Below are 23,874 nucleotides of genomic sequence, written 5' to 3'. Positions count from 1 at the left end.
GCTCACTGCAACCTTAGACTCCTGGGCTCAACTCCTGCCTCAGCCTTCTGAGTAGCTAGGACTATAGCCATGCACCACCACACCTGGCTAAGTTTTCTATTAATATTTTTTGTAGAGATGGAGTCTTGCTCTTGTTCAGGCTGGTCTCTAACTCCTGAGCTCAAGTGATCCTCCCACCCATATGCCAGCTCCAATCACGAGTCTCTCTTCATGTCTGCCTGGTATTTGAATCCTCTGGCTTCAATACCTACTCTAGGCTGAATTTTTGACTTGGTGACCCGGGCACCCTCTTCTCTGGCTTACTGTTTGCCAGTCAGCGGGCAGGTTCCCTGATTTCACCTGCAGACACAGCTCTGAAGAAGTGAGAGTTTTGTTGCCTGCCCCAGGCCCACAGCTCTTCTATTCCGTCACTAGATTAGATTTTCAGGGGTTTGTGGGGGCAATCAGGAAGTGCATTCTAGAGCCAAGTGGCTGGGCCACTTAGGGGCCAGGTTCTTTTGCTTCTTAAATTTAGCTGGATTGTGGAAACAAAGTTATCTGGACAATTGTATAATTGTGGCTCGTTTTCAGAATGTAAACATACACATATTTGCTTGAACAATATAAGTCTCCTTAGAACTTCAAAGGTATGTGTGCAAATTGATTTATGTGTATGTGCACAATTTTTGATGTTATTATTCTTTAATAAGTAATGATTCCAAAGGATAAACAATTACTTGATGCTCTGGTTGTTGGTGTGGAGTTTGGAAAGGAATAGATTCTATAACTTGTGCTCCAACTGTTGGACTAATATGTCCAGTTAACTCACTGAAATGGGTAGGGGCAGGGTTGCTTGAAGATCAACCCCAGGCCTGCAGTGGTGGAGGGGCACCCAGGGATGCGGTTCTTTATCTTTAAGCTAAACTTAAACCCTATGACCATGCCTGCTTGCTCAGCCCAGATCTTGCTGTGGATAATCAATAAAAGAAACCATGGCACTCAGGGTCTTTCTGTGGCAAAATTTCCCAGAATGCCTTGCTTCACTTTTTTCCTGGTCTTTTCCTGCATGTCCCATTTTGGGCTGGCCTGCCTTCGGCCTCTGCCCTTTCCTTGTGCTTTCTGCCCAGGTCTTGCCCATAGACTGGATGATGGCACTCAGGAGCTGATCTCTTGGCATCTGTAACACGACACATCTGAGGAGTGGTAGAGAGCTGGTGAGGGCCCTGAGAACCAGAGAACAGGGAAGGGCACCAAGGGGGCCGACAGAAAGGGAGGCTGGGATCCTTTGAAGTCATGTTTCATTTTCTTCCCCATTTTTTCCCATGTATAGGTAAAAATCATGCTATGCAGCATAATTCTTTTGTCAGATGGAATCAGGATAAATGGATTTAATTTCTATTTTTGGATGCTGCCCTGCCTTTGTATTCCTTTTATCTGAACCCCTTGATGATCTTGGATAGTTTGGCAGAGCTGCATATCAGAGCAAAGTGAGGAACAGATAAATAAATCACAAATAATAGGATTCTAACCTGAAGGAAACAGGTAGCTAGTTTTCAGCTCTAAGTAGAGAGGAGGGCTGCAGCAAAATATGAACATTTTGTGTCCCAAATGTGAGGAGTTGTTTCCATCCCAGGCTTTCTCCTCAAGGCCCTGTCAGTAATGCATGAAAGGACCACAGAGCGGACCAGCTTGGGACTGATGAGTCTTTCTTGAGTTGATGCAAAAGCAAAAAAATCATGTAAAAAAATAAAAGGTTTGAACAACACATCAGTACGTGGACTATACAGGTCATCCTCTCCCCTACTCCCCCAAAATCACCCCTGGGGTCAGTTTCTGGTGTTTCTTTCGACTTTCCTCTGTGTTTATGTAGAGAGAGAGAGTGTGTGTGTGTGTGTGTGTGTATACACACACACACACACACACACACGTGCAGTAGGTCACCATAACCGACCCCCACTTATTTTTCCCTGCCTACAGCTGTCCTGCAGAGGGCACCCCCTACCCCCACAGGTACATGCAGGTCCCACCCATTCTATATCACGTCCAGCAGGTGCTCTGGACGCCACAGCACTCTAGCCGGGGCAACAGAGTGAGACTGTGTCTCAAAAAAAAAAAAAAGGCAACGTATCTCTCATGTCTCGTGTTACATGGTAAGAGAGGAAAGGAAACAAAGATATTTGCTACATATAACACACACAAATAAATGTATTCACAATAAAATAACACAGACCCCCTCATTCATTTCACTCTGCAACAGTCATTGGCTATAAATGGACATTTACAAGATTTTCCCGGTTGTTTGCTCCTGCCAGCCTTGTGCACACAGCTCTGTGCACACGTATGAGTGTGGAGTTAGAAGTGGAATTGCTGAGTGTATTAGTCAGGGTTCTCCAGAGAAACAGAACCAATATATGATTTATTATAAGGAATTGGCTCATGCAATTATGGAGACTGAGAGTCCCATGATCTGCCATCTGCAAGCTGGACACCTAGGAGAGCCAGTGGTATAGTTCTGAGAACAAAAGGGCTGATAGTGTAAATCCCAGTTGAGGACAGAGGACTGATGTCTCAGCTCAAGCAGTCAGGCAGAGAGCAAATTCCACCTTCCTCCATCTTTCTGTTCTATTCAGACCCTCAATGGATTGGGTGATGCCCACTGACACTGGGGAGAGCAATCTGCCTTACTCAGGCCACCGCTGTCAAATGCTAACCTCATCTGGAAACATCCTCACAGATACACCCAGAAATAATCTTTAATCAGGGCAACCTGTGTCCCAGTCCAGTGGACACATAAAATTAACCATCACAAGTCCACCCCTTATCAAGCTGGCACTCATACACGTATCATTAAACCATATTTAATCTCCAAATGAAGACAATAAAAAGGTCATAATTCCACCTAACTATCCTGTGTACAACTCAGCATGCACTAACCCGTTCCCCAGAAGAGGAGGTAAAGTCCTTGAGTGATGTTTGCTTTTCTCCTGATATCCTGTAACTCGAATACTATGATGTAAAATTAACAATACTTAAATACTATGATATGAAGTCAATATAGGCTGGGTGCAGTGGCTTATGCTTGTAATCCCAACACTTTGGGAGGCTGAGGCAGGAGGATAGCTTGAGGCCAGGAGTTCGAGACCAGCCTGAGCAAGAGTGAGAACCCATCTCTACCAAAAATAGAAAATATTAGTAGGGCATGGTGGCTGTAGTCCCAGCTACTCGGGAGGCTGAGGCAGGAGGATCGCTTGAGCCTAGGAGTTTGAGGTTGCCGTGAGCTATGACGACGCCACAACACTCTAGCCTGGGTGACAGAGTGAGACTCTGTCTCAAAAAAAAAAAAAAAAAAAAGGCAACGTATCTCCTGTTACATGGTAAGAGAGGAAAGGAAACAAAGATATTTGCTACATATAACACACACAAATAAATGTATTCACAACAAAATAAGGAGGGAATACTCATGATAATGATGGTTCTTGTTTCTGTAACTGGTCACGTGGTCATAGCTGGAATTTACAACTACCTTCTGTCACTACCCATTCTGTCTGTACTCCCTTTGCCTTCAGCAAGCACCTCAGCTGCTCATGGTTTTCTGCCTACTGGGGTGATCCAAACCTTTATTCCCGAAGAGTCTGGGCCATTCATAGTCCTGTCTGGATTGGGTTGCTGTAATTTCCCATTGACCTTAATCACAGGGCATGGGAATACTAAGAGAGACCCCAAGGGATCTCCTGTGTTCCAGACATACTCTTCCTTACCTCCGTCATGGAGTAGCTGTACAGTTTCCCCTAGGTAGTCAGGATGAATCATTGTAGCCAACATTGTAACTCCCGTTGTGGCCTATTGATTCAGAGGCACGAGCAAACCAAAGCGGCTGGGTGGGAGTCTAAACTTCTAGTTCAGTGGAATCATTGTTGTGGCTCCTGGTGGCAGCACTCCTCCCTCTAGAACTAACCCCTCTAGGCCAGCAGAGTATAAAGTAGCAGGGGCCGGGCGCGGTGGCTCACGCCTGTAATCCCAGCTCTGGGAGGCCGAGGCGGGTGGATTGCTCAAGGTCAGGAGTTCGAGACCAGCCTGAGCAAGAGTGAGACCCCGTCTCTACTAAAGATAGAAAGAAATTATCTGGCCAACTAAAAAAATATATATATACAAAAAATTAGCCGGGCATGGTGGCTCATGCCTGTAGTCCCAGCTACTCGGGAGGCTGAGGCAGTAGGATCGCTTAAGCCCAGGAGTCTGAGGTTGCTGTGAGCCAGGCTGATGCCACGGCACTCACTCTAGCCCGGGCAACAGAGCGAGACTCTGTCTCAAAAAAAAAAATAAATAAAAAAATAAAGTAGCAGGAACAGGAAGCAAACATTTTGCTAATGGGTCACTAGGGGTAATGGAGAGAGGTATCACTCCCATTTCCACCTCAGGAATCCTGGCTATGGGAGAAAGGGCATCATATGTTAGATGCTGATTCAGAGCATATACGGCTTTCTGGAGAACCTTGCTCTAACCCTATCACCTAGCTAGCATTTTAATGGGCTTCCAAAATGCCATTCCACCATTCTATCAAGCCGGCTGTTTCGGGATGGTGAGACCAGTGAATTCCATGAGCATGGGCCCCATTGCTGCAGTTAACTTGCTCTGAAGTGAGTTCCTTGACCATAAGCAATGCTGCATGGACTACCATGACGGTGGATAAGGCATTCTGTTAGTCCATGGATGGTAGATTTGGCAGCAGCTTTGTGTGCAGAGAAGGCAAACCCATATCCAGAGTGTCTATTCCAGTAAGAACAAAACACTGTCCCTTCCATGATGGAAGGGGTCCAATATAATCAACCTGCCACCAGGTAGCTGAACCCCCAGGGAGTGGTGCCATATCGGAGACTCAGTGTTGGTCTCTGCTGCTGGCAGGCTGGGCATTCATTGGTGGCTGTAGCCAGGTCAGCCTTGGTGAGTAGAAGTTCATGTTGCTAAGCTCAAGCATGACCTCCAGCCCTGCCACCAGGGCCACTTCGTTCATGAGCCCATTGGGCGATGACAGGGGTGTCTGGGGAAAGAGACTGACTGGTCTCCAAGAATAGGCCATCCTACCCACTTGATTATGAAAACCCTCCCCTGCTGAGTTCACCCTTTGGTGAGCATTCACATGGGACACAAATACATTCATGTTTTTTTGACCATTCAGAAGTCTGTCCATATACCTCTTCCCCATATGTCTTTTCTTTTTTTCTTTCTTTTTTTTTCTTTTTTTGAGACACGGTTTCACTCTGTTCCCCGGGCTACAGTGCCATGGCATCAGCCTAACTCACAGCAACCTCAAACTCCTGGGCTCAAGCAATCCTTCTGCCTCAGCCTCCCAAGTAGCTGGGACTACAGGCATGTGCCACCATGCCTGGCTAATATTTCTATATATACTTTTAGCTGTCCATATAATTTCTTTCTATTTTTAGTAGAGACGGGGTCTCGCTCTTGCTCAGGCTGGTCTCGAACTCCTGAGCTCAAACAATCCACCGGCCTCGGCCTCCCAGAGTGCTAGGATTACAGGCGTGAGCCACCATGCCCGGCCCCCATATGTCTTTTCAAAGCATGTTCCTACCCAGTCCCTGACCATCCAATGAAGCCACTGGCTACAGCCTACGAGCTGGCATAGAATTACACATCTGACCATCTCTCCGTCTGAGCAAAATGCATGCACAGCCAGACACACTGCTTGAAGTTCTGCCCACTGGGAAGATTTCCCTTCAACATTGTCCTTCAGGGATGTCCCAGAAAGGGGCTGTAGTGCTGTAGCTGTCCACTTCCAGGCAGTGCCTGCATATAGCACAGAACCATCTGTGAACCAGGCCCGAGTCTTCTCTTCCTCTGTCAACTGATCATAGCAAACTTCTTACGAGGCTGCAGGCGCAGGCTGGGAGGGAGGAGGCAGTATAGCAGGAATGGGCACCATGGGCATTTGGGCCACTTCTTCATGTAACTTGTGTCTTCAGGGCCTGCTCAGGCCTGATCACATACTTACTACTTCCTTTTGATGACTGAATGCTGCTGTACATGCCCAACTTTATGGCTTGGTGGGTCAGATGACACCCAGTTCATGATGGGCAGCTCAGGTCACACGGTAACTTTGTGGCCCGTGGTCAAGCTACTAAGGCCCAATACAGGCCAGGAGCTGTCTCTCAAAAGGAGAGTAGTTATGTGCAGAGCATGGCAGGGCTTTGCTCCAAAATCCTAAGGGCCTGCTCTGTGATTGACCTATGAGGGCCTGGTAGAGGCTCCAAACAGCAACCCTGTCTGCCACTGACACTTCAGGCACCCTCGGATCTTCTGAATCAGATGGCCCAAGTGGCAGAGCAGCGTGCACAGCAGCCTACACCTGTCACAGAGCCTTCTGTTCTGGGCCCCACTCAAAACTAGCAGCTTTTCAGGTAATTCAGTAAATGGGTCAGAGTATGGTATGAAAAGAGCCTTTGGCAGTTAGGCATTCCTCCCCCTTCAAGGAATAGAAACCTCTGCTATGACACTTTCAAGTGAGAGGGGTTGGCTGGGCGCGGTGGCTCACGCCTACAATCCTAGCACTCTGGGAGGCCGAGGCTGGCGGATCGTTTGAGCTCAGGAGTTTGAGACCAGCCTGAGCAAGAGTGAGACCCCCTCTCTACTAAAAATAGAAAAATTAGCTGGACAACTAAAAATATATAGAAAAAATTAGCTGGGCATGGTGGCACATGCCTGTAGTCCCAGCTACTCAGTAGGCTGAGGCAGGAGGATTGCTTGAGCCCAGGAGTTTGAGGTTGCTGTGAGCTAGGCTGATGCCATGGCACTCTAGCCAGGGTGACAGAGCAGGACTCTGCCTTAAAAAAAAAAAAAAAAAAAAACAAGTGAGAGGGGTTTATTTCTTCCCATTACCAGAAAATTTGAGGTTGGCAGTCTAAGGCTCAATGATGTTGTGAGCAGGGTCGAAGTTTCCTTCCCTCTTTCATTTCAACCATCTGTAAGCATGCTGACTTTTGTCTTCATGCTTATTGCCAGATAGCTCCAAGATGGCTGCTGCACTTCCAGACCTCACATCTTTATCCAATGCAGGAAGAAGGGATCAGGATGAAGTCTTTCTCCAAATAAGACATTGTCTTTTGTTGGGGGTGGGGGATGGACAGCTCTGCCTATAGAAAAGTGCATCAAATGCTACCCTCTCCTCCAGATCAATCACTGTCCAAAGGAAATGAAATTGCTGCAACTGGTTAAGAGCAATCATATTGCCTCCCCTTGGTCTGGGGGAGGAATTTGTCCTCCATAAGAACAGGGCTCAGGCTGGATGTGGTGGCTCATGCCGGTAATCCTAGCACTCTGGGAGGCTGAGGCGGGAAGATCGTATGAGGTTAGGAGTTTGAGACCAGCTTGAGCAAGAGCGAGACCCCCCTCTCTACTAAAAATAGAAAAAAATAGCTGGATGTGGTGGTGCACACCTGCAGTCCCAGCTACTCGGGAGGCTGAGGCAGAAGGATCGCTTGAGCCCAGGAGTTTGAGGTTGCTGTGAGCCATGAGGACATCACTGTACTCTATCCAGAGTGAGACTCTGTCTTAAAAAAAAAAAAAAGGAACAGGGGCTCTCTACCCTGCATCTGAAGAGAGTGTGGATGGGGTAGTGGAAAGGAAGGGAGTGGGGATGAAGGTGTAGGGGAAGCAGTGGAAAGTATCTGTCATAGAACTGCACACTCAGAGGCAAGGTAAGCCGAGTTCTAGCCCTAGTTGTGCATTGAAGATTCTGGGTGTCTTGAGTTCTGTTCCTTGCCCTCTCTGGGCCTTGGTTTCCTCTTCTGTACTGGGAAGAGTCGAGCTCAGTGGTCTCAAAGGACACTCCATGCTTTGGTAGCCCTGTGGCTTTGACTTGGCCCTGGGGGCTAGGGCTGTGGAATCTACTACACGGCAGAGAAGGCCCACTGTGTCTTGAATGGGGAAGGTCCAGAGGCTACTTGGCTTGTGTTTCCTACCACCTAGTGGGGGCAAGGATTTAACCTCCTTCTGGGATCAAGGTCATTTGGTTGTCCTTTTAAGAGGTCACTCTGTGTATGAGGGACACCTGGGGCAGAGCAGGGCCCATTTTGGGGCCTCATGATGAGCGCCAGTTTCCAGCCTCAGCCCTGCTGCTGCTGTCGTGCTGAGTGACCTTGAATAGGTCCCAGGCCCCTTTTGTGTCTCAGTTTCCCCATTTGCTCAGGGGGTTAGACAAGGTGGTCTCTGCTGGACTTTATGGCCCTAAACTGCTGAGGCTGAGTGGCTTCAAGGAAGACAGAAGAGAAAGGTGAAGTCTGATTCCTGGTACCGTGGGAGGCCCTTGGAGTCAGGTGACGGAGTGGAGAGGGGGTCGGGGAGTCAGGAGCTTCCAGAGAAAGACACAGCGAGCTCCAAGCCAATCGCAGCTGAGGCCTTGAGGCTGCCGCCACTCAGAGCCCCTGCCCTTGCCTTGGATCTTCTGGTGGCCTTCCGGGCTTCCTCTGTCCTCTGTCTCACTGCCACCTACAAGTGCAGCTCAGAGTCAACCGCACTCTTCCAGTCTTGGGGCCACAGGCTTTGTTTCTGCCCCTTCTCTCCAAGAAAAACCAAAACTTTTGTGGATGGCTATCTTCTTGTATCCCTTCCTCCCTCTCTTCCTTCCTTCCCTTTTTAGTATTTACTGAGCACTTACTGTGTGCCCAGCTTGGTGCCGGGTGCTGGGCTGAGGGTGTAACAGGGAACACAGCAGAGCGAGTCTGCAATTAAACAAGCATTAAGCTTCCTCCTCAGGAGTGTCAGCACAGAGGAAGCAGAGGGCCTTGGGGACACAGCTGAGGACCAGCTGACAGAGCCAAATGTGGGTATGTTAGCTTCCTGGGGCTGTTGTCACAAATTACCCCAAACTGGGTGGCTCAAGCATAAGAAATGCATTCAATCACAGTTCCGGAAGCCAGAAGTCCAAAATCAAGGTGTCAGCAGGGCCGCACTCCCTCCAGAGGCTCCAGGGGAGAATCCCTTCCTTGCCTCTTCCGGCCACTGGTGGCTGCTGGCTTTCCTTGGCTTGTGGCCACATCACTCCAGCCTCTGCATCCCCGGTCACATCGCCTCCTCCTCTGTGTGTGTGTGTTCTCCTCTTCCGTCTATCTCAAATCTCCCCTGCCTCCCTCTTATAAGGTCACTGTGAACACAGTTGAGGCCCCTCTGAATGATCTCCCCATCTCCAGATCCTTAACTTAATCCCATCTGCAAAGTCCTTTTATGTCATGTAAGGTCACATCCACAGGTTCCAGGGATTAGGATGGACATGTCTTGGAATGCCTTTATTCAGATTACCACAGTGAGAGGTGCCAGAAAGATGTCCTTGGGGAGGTGACATTTGAGTTAAAACCTGAAAGATAAGGAGTTAGCCAGGGAGAAGAAACAAAGACAGAATGTTCCAGCTGAAGGAACAAATGTGTCAAGTTCTTGGACAGGAGGAAAAACAAGGGTAGTTTGGGTAAGCTGAGTGGTCCAGGACAGCTGGACCTTAGGGTACTGGGCAGGTGGCTGGGTGCTGGGCCTTCTCCTCCCAGCCCCTCTCAGGACCCCAGGCCTGCTGAGGTTCCAGCTGAAGCCTGCTCACTCCGCCAGCGCCACCCTGGCCTTTAGAGGCCCTGGCTAGCCCAGCCTGGCGGAGTGAAGATAAAAAAAAGGCATTACACCTTGTGTGCCTATACTGAACATCACATGTATCTTATAAATATATGCAGCTATTCTATGCCCATAATAATTAAAAAATAAAAAGTTTAGAAAAAGGCAGCCTGACAATGTGTTGGGTGCTTTGCAGGCTATGGGGCTCAAAAGTCGTGCCTAATGGCCAAGCTGAGTGCTGGCCTGTGCCAGGAGATGCAGCCCTGTACCAGGCCCGGAGACCTTGGCGGCCAGCAACCCCACCCCTCTCCGCACTCCCCCTTCTGCCCACCAGGAAGGAAAGCGGCCTCTGCCACCTGCTGGCTGTGTGGCCTCGGGAAAGTTGCTCAGCCTCTCTGGAGAGCCCTGTGTCCTCTGCACAAGGTAGTAGATGCTTTGCAAATGTTAGTCATTGTGAGCACCCAGAAATCCCGCCAGCCTCAGGATAGAGACAGGACAGAGGCTGGAGGAATCTGGGGCTTCCAGGCCAGCGCAGAGCCAGCCCGAAGCCCACGTCTTCTTTTGAGAGCTCATCTATTCTCTCGGTCAAGCTGGCTCAAGTTGGTTTGTTGCTTGCAGACAAAAACATCTTATCTGATGTTTCTCATAATCTTTTTTTGAAAAATTAAGGTGTTATGAAATATTTAAACATGGACGATGTTGTGATAAAAAATTGAGGTAAGATTCAGCAGTTTCTGACATTTTGCATCTGTGGTAGGTATTAAGAGAACAACGCTCCCACCCCAAAACCTGGGGACACATTATGTTAGAGGGCACCAGGGAGCTAAGGTTGCAGATGGAGTTAAGGTTGCTAATCTGTTGATTTTAAGATAGTGGGGAGGTGCGGTGGCTCACACCTGTAGTCCCAGCACTTTGGGAGGCTGAGGCAGGAGGATCACTTGAGGCCAAGAGTTTGAGACCAGACTGGGCAACATAGTGAGACCCCATCTCTACAAAAAATAAAAAATTAGACAGACATGGTGGCACGATGCACCTGTAGTCCCAGCTACTCGGGAGGCTGAGGCAGGAGGATAGCTTGAGCCCAGGAGTTGGAGGTTGCAGGGAGCTATGATGGCACCCCTGCACTCCAGCTTGGGTGGCAGAGCAAGACCCCATCTCTTTAAAAAAGAAAAAAGGACAGAGAGATTATCCTGGATTATCCTGTGGACCTGATGTCATCACAGGGGTCCTTAAAAATAGAGAAGGGGGAAGAAGTGATGCCTTTTGAGAAGAACACAACAGCAGTCGCTGGCTTTGAATATGGAGGAAGAAGGCCACTCGCCAAGGGATGCGGGGCCTCCTGAAGCTGGAAAAGGCAGGAAAACAGATTGTTCCCTGGAGCCTGTGAAAGGCAACACAGCCATGCTGCCACCTTGATGTTAGCCATGTGAGACCCATGTCAGACTTCTGACCTCCAGAACTATTAATATACGATAACAAATTCATACTGTTTTGAGCCACAAAGTCTGTGCTGATTTGTTACAGCGTCAATAGGAAACTAATACAGCATCTATTTTGCTTCTGTTAATTCAGCTGAGGGAAAACAACACCTTTTACTCTAACATGTCTTAGTATGAGCCCATTTGTAGGGACTTCTTTTGTTTCTTTCGGTTTCCATCCCTTCATCCAGCTGTCTCGCCTTCTACCCGTGTACATGTAGAGCATGGTGATAATGAGGGCTATTTCTTGGTAGTGGGTTTAGAGTTTTGTTTTTTTTGAAGTTTTTATCTTTGTGCTTTTTTGTGTTTAGGTTTTTTTTTTTTAATTTTTTATAAACAGTAGGCATTACTATTTTTTTTTTAACCAAAACAATACGGTCATGATTATGTATTTTCATTGCCAAGGCCTGTCCTGATGCCCATGGCCACCATTTCTTGAGCAGCCTGTCCATCTCTGGTGCGATCTCCCCAGAGCAAACCACCACAGTGCAGCCTACTGCCGTGTCCTCCTCTCCCATCTTAGATGAATAGACAAGGAGATAAAATTCACCTCTGGCTATTAGGGACTGAATTTCATCCCCTTCCAGTTCATGTATTAAAGCCCCCAGTCCCTCAGAATGTGACCGTATTTGGACGTAGGGCCTTTAAAGAGGTGATTATGTTAAACGAGGCTGGTAGTCTGTCTGGTGTCCTTATAAGCAGAAGAGATTAGGACACAGACGTGCACACACATGGCAGAAAGACCGTGTGAAGACATGGGGAAATGGTGGCCATCTGCAAACCAAGGAGAGAGGTCCCAGGAGAAACTAACCATCATGGCTTCCAGCCTCCAGAATTGTGAGAAAATAAACTTCTGTTGTGTAAGCCACCCAGTCTAGGCTATTCTGTTATCGCAGCCCTAGTGAACTGGTGCACTGGCATTATCACCTACTTTGCTCCAAACGACTTCGTGTGATGATAATTTTAAAATGCATTATGTTCTGAGAGAGCAGATTTAGTTCCTCAAAGATACTTAATTTTCACTGTCTTGTGAAAACTCCTGACGAACCTATGACCCTGTGACAAGTCGGAATGGTGCTTCTGACTCCCCACAGGACAGAAGGAGCACTGAGGCCCTTGGGGGACACATGACTCGGTCAAAGCCACATAGCCAGAATGTGGGTCTTCAGATCCAGCCCTGAGCATGGCATAGAAATACTGAGATCAGGAAGATGTAGGAAGGGGGCCAGGAATTCCATCTTCCCATCTGGGACATAGTCTATCAAATCACAGTCTTCTTCTGGAAGAATCACATTTGTGTTTGGTCCTGATCTGATAATGGCCCCATCCTATCATTCAGAGAGGCTTTTAAGAGTTAACAAAAAGCATCGAAAACATTTGTTTAAAAGTTGCTAATGTTCACTCTGGGAGGCCGAAGTGGGTGGATCGCTCGAGGTCAGGAGTTCGAGACCAGCCTGAGCAAGAGCAAGACCCTGTCTCTACTAAAAATAGAAACAAATTATCTGGCCAACTAAAAATATATATAGAAAAAATTAGCCGGGCATGGTGGCACATGCCTGTAGTCCCAGCTACTGGGGAGGCTGAGGCAGTAGGATCACTTAAGTCCGGGAGTTTGAGGTTGCTGTGAGCTAGGCTGACGCCACGGCACTCACTCTAGCTGGGCAACAGAGCGAGACTCTGTCTCAAAAAAAAAAAAAGTTGCTAATGTTAATTTTATAGATACAAAACCACACTGAACACTTCCTGTCTCTCCCCTTTAACTGAAGGTTAATGGGTGTTTTATTTAGGACTAACAGCTCCCCTGCGCCGTACTAAGCTGTCCAAAGAGTCAAGGACAACAGATTTGTTCCTCCCAAAGGTGCCCACTCTTCTCCAATTTTCTAACAAAATTCCAGTTGGTTACACAAGACCAGGAAGGCTAGAAAAACACATTTCAAACATCCCCAAAGGGAGCATGAAGTCTGAGAAAGGACGTCACATGGGAATAGCCAACACCCTGAACCAAGGCCTTTCAGTACAATCTCTTACAAAACCAGAGTGAATTGCCCAAGAATGGTCCAAAGGTTTCTGTGAAATTTGCAAAGGATGTTCCCATCCCCCATCAGAGTGGGACCCTGCACATCCCCTGCAACACGGGGGGAGAGCACAGGGATGGTGGCAAATGCCTTTGTCTTGGCTCACAGCAGCAGGACCGTGGGGCCCAGGCCCCAGAGGCCTGTGTGCCTACAGTGGAGTGGGCAAGGGAGAGTGGTAGGAGGCGATGTCCGAGAGGGTGAGGGGGACCTGCGGGGCCTGGGAGGCATCTCGCAGGGTGTGGTTTTTGCTTTGTGTGTGGGCTTTTGAGCAGAGGAGTAGCCTGGTCTGACTTATGTCTTGGGCTGCTATGTGGAAGAGATTGCAGGTGGGCAGAGTCAGAAGTGGGAAACTGACGAAGACCCCTTTGTGATAATTCAGGCCAAGCTGATGGTGGCTGAGGGGGAGTCGTAAGACGTGGTTACATTCTGGAAGTGGGAGTTATGCGAGATGAGAGAAGTCAAGAACAACTCCAAGGGCTGGGGCTGGAACATCTGGATGGATGTGATGCCATTCCCCGAGATAGTGAGGACAGGGGGTTTGAAGTGAATTTTCTCTGACCCCCAACCCCAGGGTACAAGATAAACCTGATGCTTCAGCTTCAAGCCTCTCTGTTCCCCTCCTGTGAATCTTATCTAGAAAGATAAGATCTGTCCATCCATCCATCCAATCATTCATTCAATCATTTGTATCATTTAACAAACTGATATCTACCGTGTGGCAAACATGACAGGCATTGTAGACATGAGGATGCATTAGACTCACATCCTGCACTCAAGAAACTCATACTTTGAAAAAAAATAATAAAAAAATAAAGAGGCCCAGCGCGGTGGCTCACACTTGTAATCCTAGCACTCTGGGAGGCCAAGGCGGGTGGATTGTTTGAGCTCAGGAGTTCGAGACCACCTTGAGCAAGAGCGAGACCCCGTCTCTACTAAAAATAGAAATTATATGGACAACTAAAAATATATACAGAAAATATTAGCTGGGCATGGTGGCGCATGCCTATAGTCCCAGCTACTCGGGAGGCTGAGACAGGAGGATTGCTTGAGCCCAGGAGTTTGAAGTTGCTGATGCCATGGCACTTAGCCCGGGCAACAGAGTAAGACTCTGTCTCAAAAAAAAAAAAAAAAAGAAAAGAAAGAAAAATAAATAAATAAATGAAAGAAACATACTTTGGTGAGGATTCAGAGATCAGCCATCCTCACACATCTATTCAGTCATTTAGTCACTCAACAAACATTCATTAGTACTTAATTTCTGGCAAGCAAGCATCGTGGTAGGAATAGAGGTGGTTGATTTTGCCCTTAAGAAAGTCCTAGGCCAATAGGAGAGCCTGTGGTTAGCCATCCTCACTCATTTGTTCATTCATTGGTTCACTGAAGAGTCATCAATACCAGCCTGTGCCAGGGTCTGTGAGAGGACACCTGTTGGATGATCCAATAATGGGCTCTGGTGAGCATCTCCAAGCAACAAAGCCTCCCTCAGGAAGCCTGGCCTCCTCCCACGACCCCCAGGTCCCATCTACCGCTCTCATCATATGAGCAAGTTGCCAAAGTTCATTGCACCACCTCCCCACAGCGTGCTGGGGACTAACTCTGGTTTTATCTTCCTGCAGAAAACCATGAGCCCATCTATCCAGGTGGCCACCCTCACAGTCATCTGCCTAGGCCCCGTCTGATCCTTCTTGACACCTGCAGGTCCCAGACCCCAAGATGCACCCACTCCGAACGCTCCTCATCCTCCTCGGATTGCTGGCCTTGCCCTCAACACTGAACAAGCAGCCACAGGCTGTCCTGGCCAAGGCCCGCAAAGACAGCAAACCTACCCTTGCAAAAGGTAAGCTAAGCCCCCAGCCCGGCCTGCTGTGCACAGGATAGGTGGGAAGGCATTGTCTGGCCCCTCCCCCGACCTGCTGGGTGACTGTCATTTAGCCTCTTTCTTCCTTTTCTTCTTAGACCTTAAGTACAGAAAATTGAGGTTGAGTTGATTGTATGCCAATTATATTAGATCATCATTAGATGGCCCATCTTTTGTTTGATTTTATGTTATTTTCCCCCTTTGTCTCTTATCTTCATTCCCACGTCCCTGCTGCCTTGGCAGGCACTGCGGTGTGTTTAATGTATGTATTTAAATATGCCTATATCCTTGCACATGTGGTGTTTTGATTTACATGATTGTATTGCCATATATATCTGATTCTGTTTTTCACTATTTTCACTCGACACTGTGCTGTTGACATCCACGTTGTTTTAGCCAGTACAGAGAGGTCCATACATTCACCCATCTCAGTTTATTTGACTGCACCCCTAGGGATAGACACTCAGGTTGTCTTTAAGTCCTCAGTATTATAAACTACGCTGAGATGAACATCCTTGTATGTGTCCCTGTCAGAACCTGTGGGAGAATGTCTCTGGGATATACCCAGAAGGAGGATGTAAACTCAGCTAGGGCAGATATAAACTCAATTTCACTAAAACTGCTAGAATCCTCCCTAGAATGGCTGTGCCAGGCTATACTTGCTCCAGTAATGAATGAGTCTCTCCATGGTTCCCAATACTGGAAAGTATTCATCTGTATCAGTCTGGTAGGGCTGTCATAACATGATACCACAGATTGGGTGGCTTAAGCAACAGACATTTATTTCTCACAGTTGTGGAGGCTGGAAGTCCAAGATGAAGGTGCCAGTAGGGTTGGTTTCTGGTGAGGCCTCTCTTGCTGGCTTGCGGATGGCCACCTTCTCAATATATCCTCACATGGACTTTTCTCTGTGCATCCAGAGAAAGAGATCTCTGCCATCTTTTCTTCTTATAAGGACATCAGTCCTATCAGTTTAGGGCCCCATCCTTATGACCTCATTCAACCTTCATTACCTCCTAAAGGCCCTATCTCCAAATACAGTCACATTGAGGGAGGGGAGGACACAACTCCATCTATTAATACAACACCATCTTTAAGATTTTTTATCAGTTTGATGTGTAGTTGAGTGATATCTAATTGTTTTAGCTTGATTTTATCTGATTAGCAGGAGGGTTGAACATCTCACCATAATTTTATTAACCATTTTGACTTCCTTGAATTCCCTGGTCTTTTGTCCATTTTTCTATTGGCTTTCCTTTTTTTTCTTTTTAATCCTCTTTGGTTTGAGGAGCCATTGATTTATTTTTGACATTAGTCCCTTGTCATATTTAAGCATTGCTAGTCATTGCTAATGTCATCTATTAACTTTGTACATTCTTCATTGAACAGGAATATTTTCAAACCCATCAATATTTTATCTTATGTTTGTGTTTGGAGAGTCTTAAGACCTCGCCCCTACCCCAAATATATTCTACTTTGTTTTTTCTTTCTAATAGTTTTATAGTTTTACCTTTCACATTTGGGATTTTAACCCATCTGGAGGCTATCTTTATGTATGTCTATGTATGTAACACAGAGATTCAGCTTCACTTTTCTGCATATAATGAGTCAGTTTTTTCAACCCATCTACTAAATAATCAAATTCCTAAACATGAGGATTCACTTCTAAGCTTTTTGTGCTGTCTCTATATATCTGTTTGTACATCAATAACATGATATTTTAAATGCTACGTCTTTGTAGAATGCTCTTTTATCTTACAGACCTTTAATCTTCCAAATGAATTTAGAGTGTGCTGAGTTCCTTAAAAAAATTATCTGGAAAGTTGATCGGGGTTCCATTGAATTTGTCTGTTAATTTAGAGGGAGTTGATATTTTTGCAGTGTTAGACCACCCAATCATAAACGTAGTATAACTTTCAATTTATTCAGATTTTACTATGTATCCCATAATAGAATTTTAAAGTCCTATCAATGTCCTGAGCATAATGTGTTACATTGATTTCTAGAGAATCTATAGTTTTTGTTGCCACAGTAAATGCTACATAATTTTCTATTATATTTTCTTTAAAAAAATTTTTTTTTAGCATATGCCACACTTGGGAATCTATTATATTTTCTATTTGGTATTGCTGGTACAAGATGAGAGGAAAGCTATTAACTATTGAAAATTAATCTGATATTCAGACGTCTTTCTGACATCTTATAGTTCTAATAGTTTGTTTTATTTGTTCTGTAGGATTTTCCATGTAGAGGATTATATCATGTGTAAATAATAACAATTTTATTTTTTCTCTTCTGAGCCTTATATTTCCTGTGCCTTTTTCTTATATTGTATTGTAGCCAGGGCCTTCTATAGGGAAGGAATGTATCTAGAATTCTCCACTAAGTATCTTTTCTGTAGGTTTTTGGATTATAGCTTTTATTGGATTAAGGCAATTCCTTATGTTCCTAGTTTCATGAATTTTTCTTAACCATAAGTCAGTATTGGCCTTTAACAAACGTTTTTCTGCATCTAAAAGTTAATCAATTTTTTCCTCTAATCTATTAAATGATAAATTGTAATAGTGGATTTTCTGCTGTTGAATCATCCTGGCACTTCTCAAATAAACATATTTTATAACATACTATTAGATTTTATCTGCTAATAATTTATTTAGAATTTTTAAACCTTTTTTTTTTTTTTTTTTGAGACAGAGTCTCACTCTGTTGCCCTGGGTAGAGTGCCATTGCATCAGCCTAGCTCACAGCAACCTCAAACTCCTGGGCTCAAGTGATCCTCCTGCCTCAGCCTCCCGAGTAGCTGGGATTACAGGCATGCGCTACCATGCCCGGCTAATTTTTCTATATATATATTTTAGCTGTCCATATAATTTCTTTCTATTTTTAGTAGAGACGGAGTCTCACTCTTGCTCAGGCTGGTCTTGAACTCCTGAGCTCAAACAATCCACCCGCCTCAGCCTCCCAGAGTATATTTAGGATTTTTTATACTTAAAGCAAATATGGTTAACTTTCTTTTCTTGTACTGTCCTTGAGGCTAAGGCAAGTTATACTAGCCTCATAGAATGAATTTGATATCTTTCTCTTTTTCTACTTTTGTTCACAGTTTTCTTTTTATAAGAGTTTGATAAAACTCTCCATAAAACTGTCTAGGTCAGAAGCTTTTGGGGAATGAGATCTTCAATCACTGTTTCTATTTAAGAAATTTCTTAGAATTTTTAAATTTCTTTGATTATGGATGTTTTCCATTTTCTCTCATCAAAACTCAGCATTTTATGGTTTGCCATAAATGTATGCATTTTGTTTAGGTTATCAAACATATCAGTGTGTAGTTGTGGGCCAAGGTAACCTCATCTGTACAATGTGTGCAGTTACACTGTTAGTTCATGAAGCCGCTTTTGAGATTTAACTGAAGGAAAGTATGTGCAAAGTCCTTCTTCAAGGATGAATACATTTATTGCTATGACTGGTAGCAGCTGCTCTAGAATAACCCAGAGTTCTCAGCATGGGACCTGATCTCAGGGCAGGTCAAGTCAGTGAAATTGTAGTATCAGTTAGAGTTCTTTAGCTGCAGGTAACAGAAAGCCCAGCTCAACCTGACTTACACAATAAAGAAGTTATCATTTCACATAACTGAAAGTCATAGGTAGGACAAACTCCAGGTTTGGCCATTGGAGCTACAGGTTGTCTTGCTCCTTTCTGATAGGGGAAAGAGAAAGAAACCTTCCCCTCGAATGCGGAACATAAGATCTGTTTAGTCTGATAGGACCACATTGCCAACTTTGAACCTGAAAGAGTCACTGAGGGTAAGCCACACAATGATGGTTCAGATAATCAACAGCCTCATCTGGACCAGGAATTGGAGAGAGTACCTGAATCAAATCAGGGATCGGATGGGAAAGACAGGATGGATGAATGGATGGATGGGTGGGTGGGTGGGTGGATGGATAGACAGATGGGAAGGTGAGTAGATGGGTGGGTAGATGAATGGGAGGATGGAAGGGAGGATGGATGGATGGATAATTTACATTTATTCTCTCCATATTTACCTGCCTATATTTCCCTTCAACCAGCATTTACTCTGACCTACATCCTGTATGTAGCTTTGTGCTCCAGACTCAGAGATACGGTGTTAAGTGGACTTCCAACCAGAATATCCCCCTTTGAGCAGCTATTGCCTGCCAGACCCTCTGCAGGTGTTTTTCTTTATTTCTTACATCAATCTTGCAAAGCACAATTTCACAGACGAAGAATGTGGATCTGCAGGGGAAGCGGTCACATGCACCCATCACTCAGCAAGAAGAGGGTGCATCAGCCTGAAACCCAGGTCTCCTAACTCCAATCTCCAACCTTTTCCCTGAGACTGTGCAATGTCACTGATCCTTTACCCATTTCCAGTTATTGTCCAGGGCCTCATAAAGTACAACATAGAAAGTCGAATCCAGAGCATCCACCTTTTGGACAGTCTAAATGCCCCAGAGGAGGTGGCCCCGGGGATCCTGGGCTGGCTATTCGGTGGCAGGAACCTCCCGCAGCAGCAATATATCAGGTGAGACCCCAAACCTCATCCCTGGCCTTGAGGCTCGTTATAGAGCTCTGGGTCAGAGGGCAGAGCTGGGAGGATAGAGGTGTGAGGCCTGTGAAGAGGGAAGGAAGGAAGATTGAAAGAAGAGAAGGCAGAAGGCCCAGTACAAGGGTGAGTGAGGGCCCAGTTGTACGAATCATAATTGTGTGCAACTGTTAGGGACACTCTGGGATGGCTGCCAGCCCAGGGCTCCTGCACCTGGCTCTTGCCCTCAGAGCATCTGAAAAAGGATCTCACTCCATATCCCATTGCCAGGATCTCTTTATAGACTGGCCAGTCTTGTTTCTCAGCATGAGGCCTCACCGCACCCATTTGGGGCCTCTGCTCTTTCCTTGTACAGCATCAACATCACCCACAGTCACCTGGACTATGGTGGGATCCAGATGTCTTTCCATAACGAGCAGTTCTCTGCAAACATCTCACTTGAATTCGACATTGACTTGAGACCGTGAGTTACAGAGACGCAGCATCTAAGAGGTGCTGGTCCTCCTCGCCTGGAACCTGGGAGCTGGGGGGAAGCTTGGCAGCCTGGGAAGCCCCGATCTTTCTGATCCCAATCTGAATTCAAATCCTTGCTTCCCAACTCACTCTCTGCATGACCTGGGGCAAGTCATTTCACCTCTCTGAGCCTTGTTTTCTTCAGCTGAAACGTGGATGACAATCCCTAGTCAGTGGAAGCAAGCCATTCGCTCATTTAAACCTATGTGCGTTCACTACATCAGGCTTGATTAAAGAAAGGGAGAACCACTGCAACCTTCTCATCAGCCTCTGCTCTCTAGCCTCTCATTCAAATTATCTTTTCAAATCCACCGTCCCTAAGGAAAGGGAGGCTGCAGCTCAATGGGAAAGTTGTTTTTTTTTTTTTTTTTTTTGAGACAGAGTTTCACTCTATCATCCTGGCTAGAGTGCCGTGGCATCATCATAGCTCACTGCAACCTCCAACTCCTGGGCTCAAACCATCCTCCTGCCTCAGCCTCTGGAGTAGCTGGGACTACAGGTGCTTGCCACCACGTCCGGCTAATTTTTCTATTTTTAGTAGAGATGGGGTCTCGCTGTTGCTCAGGCTGGTCTTGAACTCCTGAACTGAAGCGATCCTCCCACCTCGGCCGCCCAGAGTGCTAGAACTACAGGCGTGAGCCACTGTGCCCAGCTAAACCAAGATTTTTGAAATACAGATTGACTCTCAACGTTTGCATTTCCAAAGGCCCCTAATCTGGTCTATTTAAGGGATTTTCAAAAGTCACCCTAACTAATTAGCAGTTTTCTCCTTAACCACTGACTTGAGGATTTCACTGGGCCTGGTTTGAGGAAAGGACTCCGAGTACCAGGGGAAGCCCTGACGGTGGGCAGTGCCCGTCTTTGCCCACACGGAGAGCCGCTCCTTGCGTTGGCTGCTTCCACCTCCTTCTGCTCTCTCTGTCTCATGCCCTTCCCCCGGCTCCTCTCTCTCATCTGCAGGGCCTTCAGTAACATCATACAGATACGTATACACATGAACCTCATCGTGGTGTTCTGGCTGGAGACAGACGAGTTTGGCCAAAGAGATCTGGTGATAGACAAATGCCACACAGAGCCCAGCAGTGTCCTCGTGACCATCCCCCCTGAGTAAGACCTTGGCTGCCTCGTCCCCCCCCCAGGGCTGGGGCCCTTTCCTGACAGGCCCTACCTGCAGCCTCACTTCTCCACCACTTCCTAGATGAGTCCCAAACAGATCTCATCCTTCCCCCAGGATCTGCTCCTTCTCCTGTGTCCCCATCCACAGATGGCCCTGCCACCTTCCCAGAAGCCACACTCTTCCTTCTCACTTCCCACAGCCTGTCTTCACCGGTTTCCATCAATGACCTCCTAGTCACCCTTGGTTTCTCCCTTTCTCTCATCCCCACGGCCACTGCTTCAGTTCCTAATCCACTACCTAGACCATTACAGATGCCTCCTCTCAGCTTTCCCTGGCTCAGACCTCACCTCCTGCCCTCTATCCCCAACCCTGCAGCAGGAATAACTTTCTAACACAGAAATCTGGCCATGCCCAAGCCCCTGTTCCAAAGTCTCCAGTGGTTCCCAACACCCTCTGGATGAAGAGCAAACTCTCGAATGTCACTCCAGGCCCTGCTTGTCCTCCCTCCTGCCCAGCTCTGCAGCCTTCTGCCCTCCAGCCTCTCAGAAGGACCCACCCCTCCATGGCACGCCATACATTTGCACATCACTGCGCCTTTGCACATGCTTATCCCCTTGCCTGAAATCTTCCTCCTGCCTTCTCTGAAGTTCCAACTCCTCATCACTCATTCATATGTTTCCCAAGAATCAACTGTGTGCCAGGCACCATATCTGCTGCTAGGGATACAGTGGTGAACAAGACAAAAACTTGAGCTTTCATAAAGCGCCATAGACTGGCTGACCAAGTCTGTCAACCTTGACAGTGAGTCCCTTGAGGGCAAAATTTCTGCCTGATTTATCTCTGTATTTCCAGAATGCTCAAAGCAATTAAGACCTCAATGGATGTCTGTTCATTTATTCATCATATATATCTCTTGTATAGGGCTGGGTGAGTATTCAAAGACTGTGTAAGGTGCACTGAGCATATGCCCTCTGGCATTAAGAGTGCCTGGATTTATCCATTTTGTTCTGTACGTCCACCTCTCTGCCTAGGGCCTTTCCACCAAAGATGAACCACATGCTCTTCAACTTAAAAGAGAACCTGGGAGAAAATTTCCCACACCTGGTAGAAGGTCAGGTAAGTTTGAGAAAAATGTTTGCGCCTTGGGCATCCTTGAGTCTGAGGTTTGAGGCACATATATTGGCAATTTAGCAAAGGATTTCAAACCTTGGGCTTTAGAACCTAAAAAAATCTCAATTAAAAATTTTAGTTTTGCCATCGGTTTTGCCAGTGTATCCCTTGGGCAAGAGACTTAGCCTCTCTGAGCCTCAATGTCAACATCTGTAGCCTGGGAACCATGACAGTTCCCATCTCACTGCGTTGTCACGAGGATTCAGGGAAGTGCTACGCATGGCATTTAGCAGGGAGTTGGTAAACTCAATACAAGGGAGCTCCGGCCATGATTCCTGTGGGAAATCCAGTGGAGTAGAAGCTTCCAGGCACAGGCACTCCAGTTTTTCTTTCCCAGCCCCTGGCCTAACCCTTTTCTCTGTGCTGGTGGCTCAGGTATGTCCTCTGATCTATGAAATCCTCGGGCGGTTGGATGTGAAACTGTTGAAAAGCCTCATGGATGAGTGTCTGGTCCATCCATGGAGGACTCTTCAGCATTGGAAAGTGGCTAAAAAGGTACCTCCACCCCTGGAGCTCCCCGGGAGGCCTGCTGGGGGGGTGTCTGCACGTGCTGTGGAGAATGCTTTAGAGATGACTTTATAATGATGACCATTACTATCTCCCAGGAGATCTGGGACAGCAGAGGGGGCCCCTACCAAGCAGGCTGTGCCTGCCAAGTCACCCAAATCTTCAGGTTACCAGAGATTCTAGCTTTTTCTAAGATCTCCACCAATCCAGTAGGGAGCATGACCCTACCCCTGACCCGAGACCATCCCCACTCCATTAGCAGATAAAGTGTTACAGTCCCTGCCCTCTTGGAGCTCACAGTCTGGTGAATGGAAGACGTCAAGAAGTGAATAATTAAATACAAAGATCTTTCATGTGAAGGCTCCCAGCACTAGCCCTTGGTGGGCATGGATGGATAAGAGTTACCCTTCAGTGTGGACCTGGGGTTGGAAGGGGGGACACATTGGTGACTGATGCTGTCTCTTCTCCTTACAGAATAGGTTGCTGCCCATGAACTCAGCCAACCACGAATCTAGCCAACCCTTCACTTGCCAGGCTTGAGGGTCCTCTAGCTGCCTACTGTTGATCAAAGGGAGATTCTGTATCTTGGGACCTTGAGCCTCCTTCAGATTGGGGCTTCTGCTGCCCTGAAAACCTTTTTCCCAGGCCCTGTGGACATGCTGTACTCACCCACAATAAAGTCTAGCTCTGAAAGGTGTAGAAGTGCCCCCTGCCTGGGCCCTGAGTTTTAGGTCCAGAAGTCAGACCCGATGAAGTGTCCGTCCTGAGAACAAACATCGCTAGGTTTGTTCATCAGCCCAGAAATACCAGACAAAACACTCTTGGCCTGTGTTTTGCAGGCGAAAGCCCAGCCATGGCTTTGCTCTCAAGGCAGGGAGGGGCCTGTTGAGGAAGCCCCTTGCCTCCACTGTAGGAAGTGAAGGGCACCACCTACAGTTTCTGAGAAACATTTGGAGACAGCAGTGACATCCCCAGTGTGGGAACACAGTCTTCAAATGATAGCA

The 23,874-nt window shown here is 46.8% G+C and overlaps 1 protein-coding gene across 2 annotated transcripts in view; it reads left to right on the top strand.

The window, feature by feature from the left end:
* The window catches only part of BPIFA3 (BPI fold containing family A member 3), a 44,810-nt gene extending 20,984 nt beyond the window's left edge, over window positions 1–23,826 (top strand). The window contains exons 2-8 of one of the 2 annotated variants that reach the window (XM_045538056.1): window positions 14,755–14,975; window positions 19,392–19,542; window positions 19,919–20,026; window positions 21,037–21,183; window positions 22,225–22,309; window positions 22,739–22,858; window positions 23,345–23,826. In XM_045538056.1, the coding sequence (XP_045394012.1) occupies window positions 14,852–14,975; window positions 19,392–19,542; window positions 19,919–20,026; window positions 21,037–21,183; window positions 22,225–22,309; window positions 22,739–22,858; window positions 23,345–23,410 (801 nt within the window). In that variant the 5' untranslated portion in view covers window positions 14,755–14,851 and the 3' untranslated portion in view covers window positions 23,411–23,826. The remainder of the gene's footprint in view (window positions 1–14,754; window positions 14,976–19,391; window positions 19,543–19,918; window positions 20,027–21,036; window positions 21,184–22,224; window positions 22,310–22,738; window positions 22,859–23,344) is intronic. The other variant, XM_045538057.1, reaches the window with a different exon arrangement.
* Window positions 23,827–23,874: the final 48 nt, after the last annotated feature.

Source organism: Lemur catta, chromosome X, assembly GCF_020740605.2.
Source record: "Lemur catta isolate mLemCat1 chromosome X, mLemCat1.pri, whole genome shotgun sequence".
NCBI lineage: Eukaryota > Metazoa > Chordata > Mammalia > Primates > Lemuridae > Lemur > Lemur catta.
The sequence above is the reverse complement of the archived record's forward strand: the minus strand, read 5'-3'. Positions and strand labels throughout refer to the sequence as shown.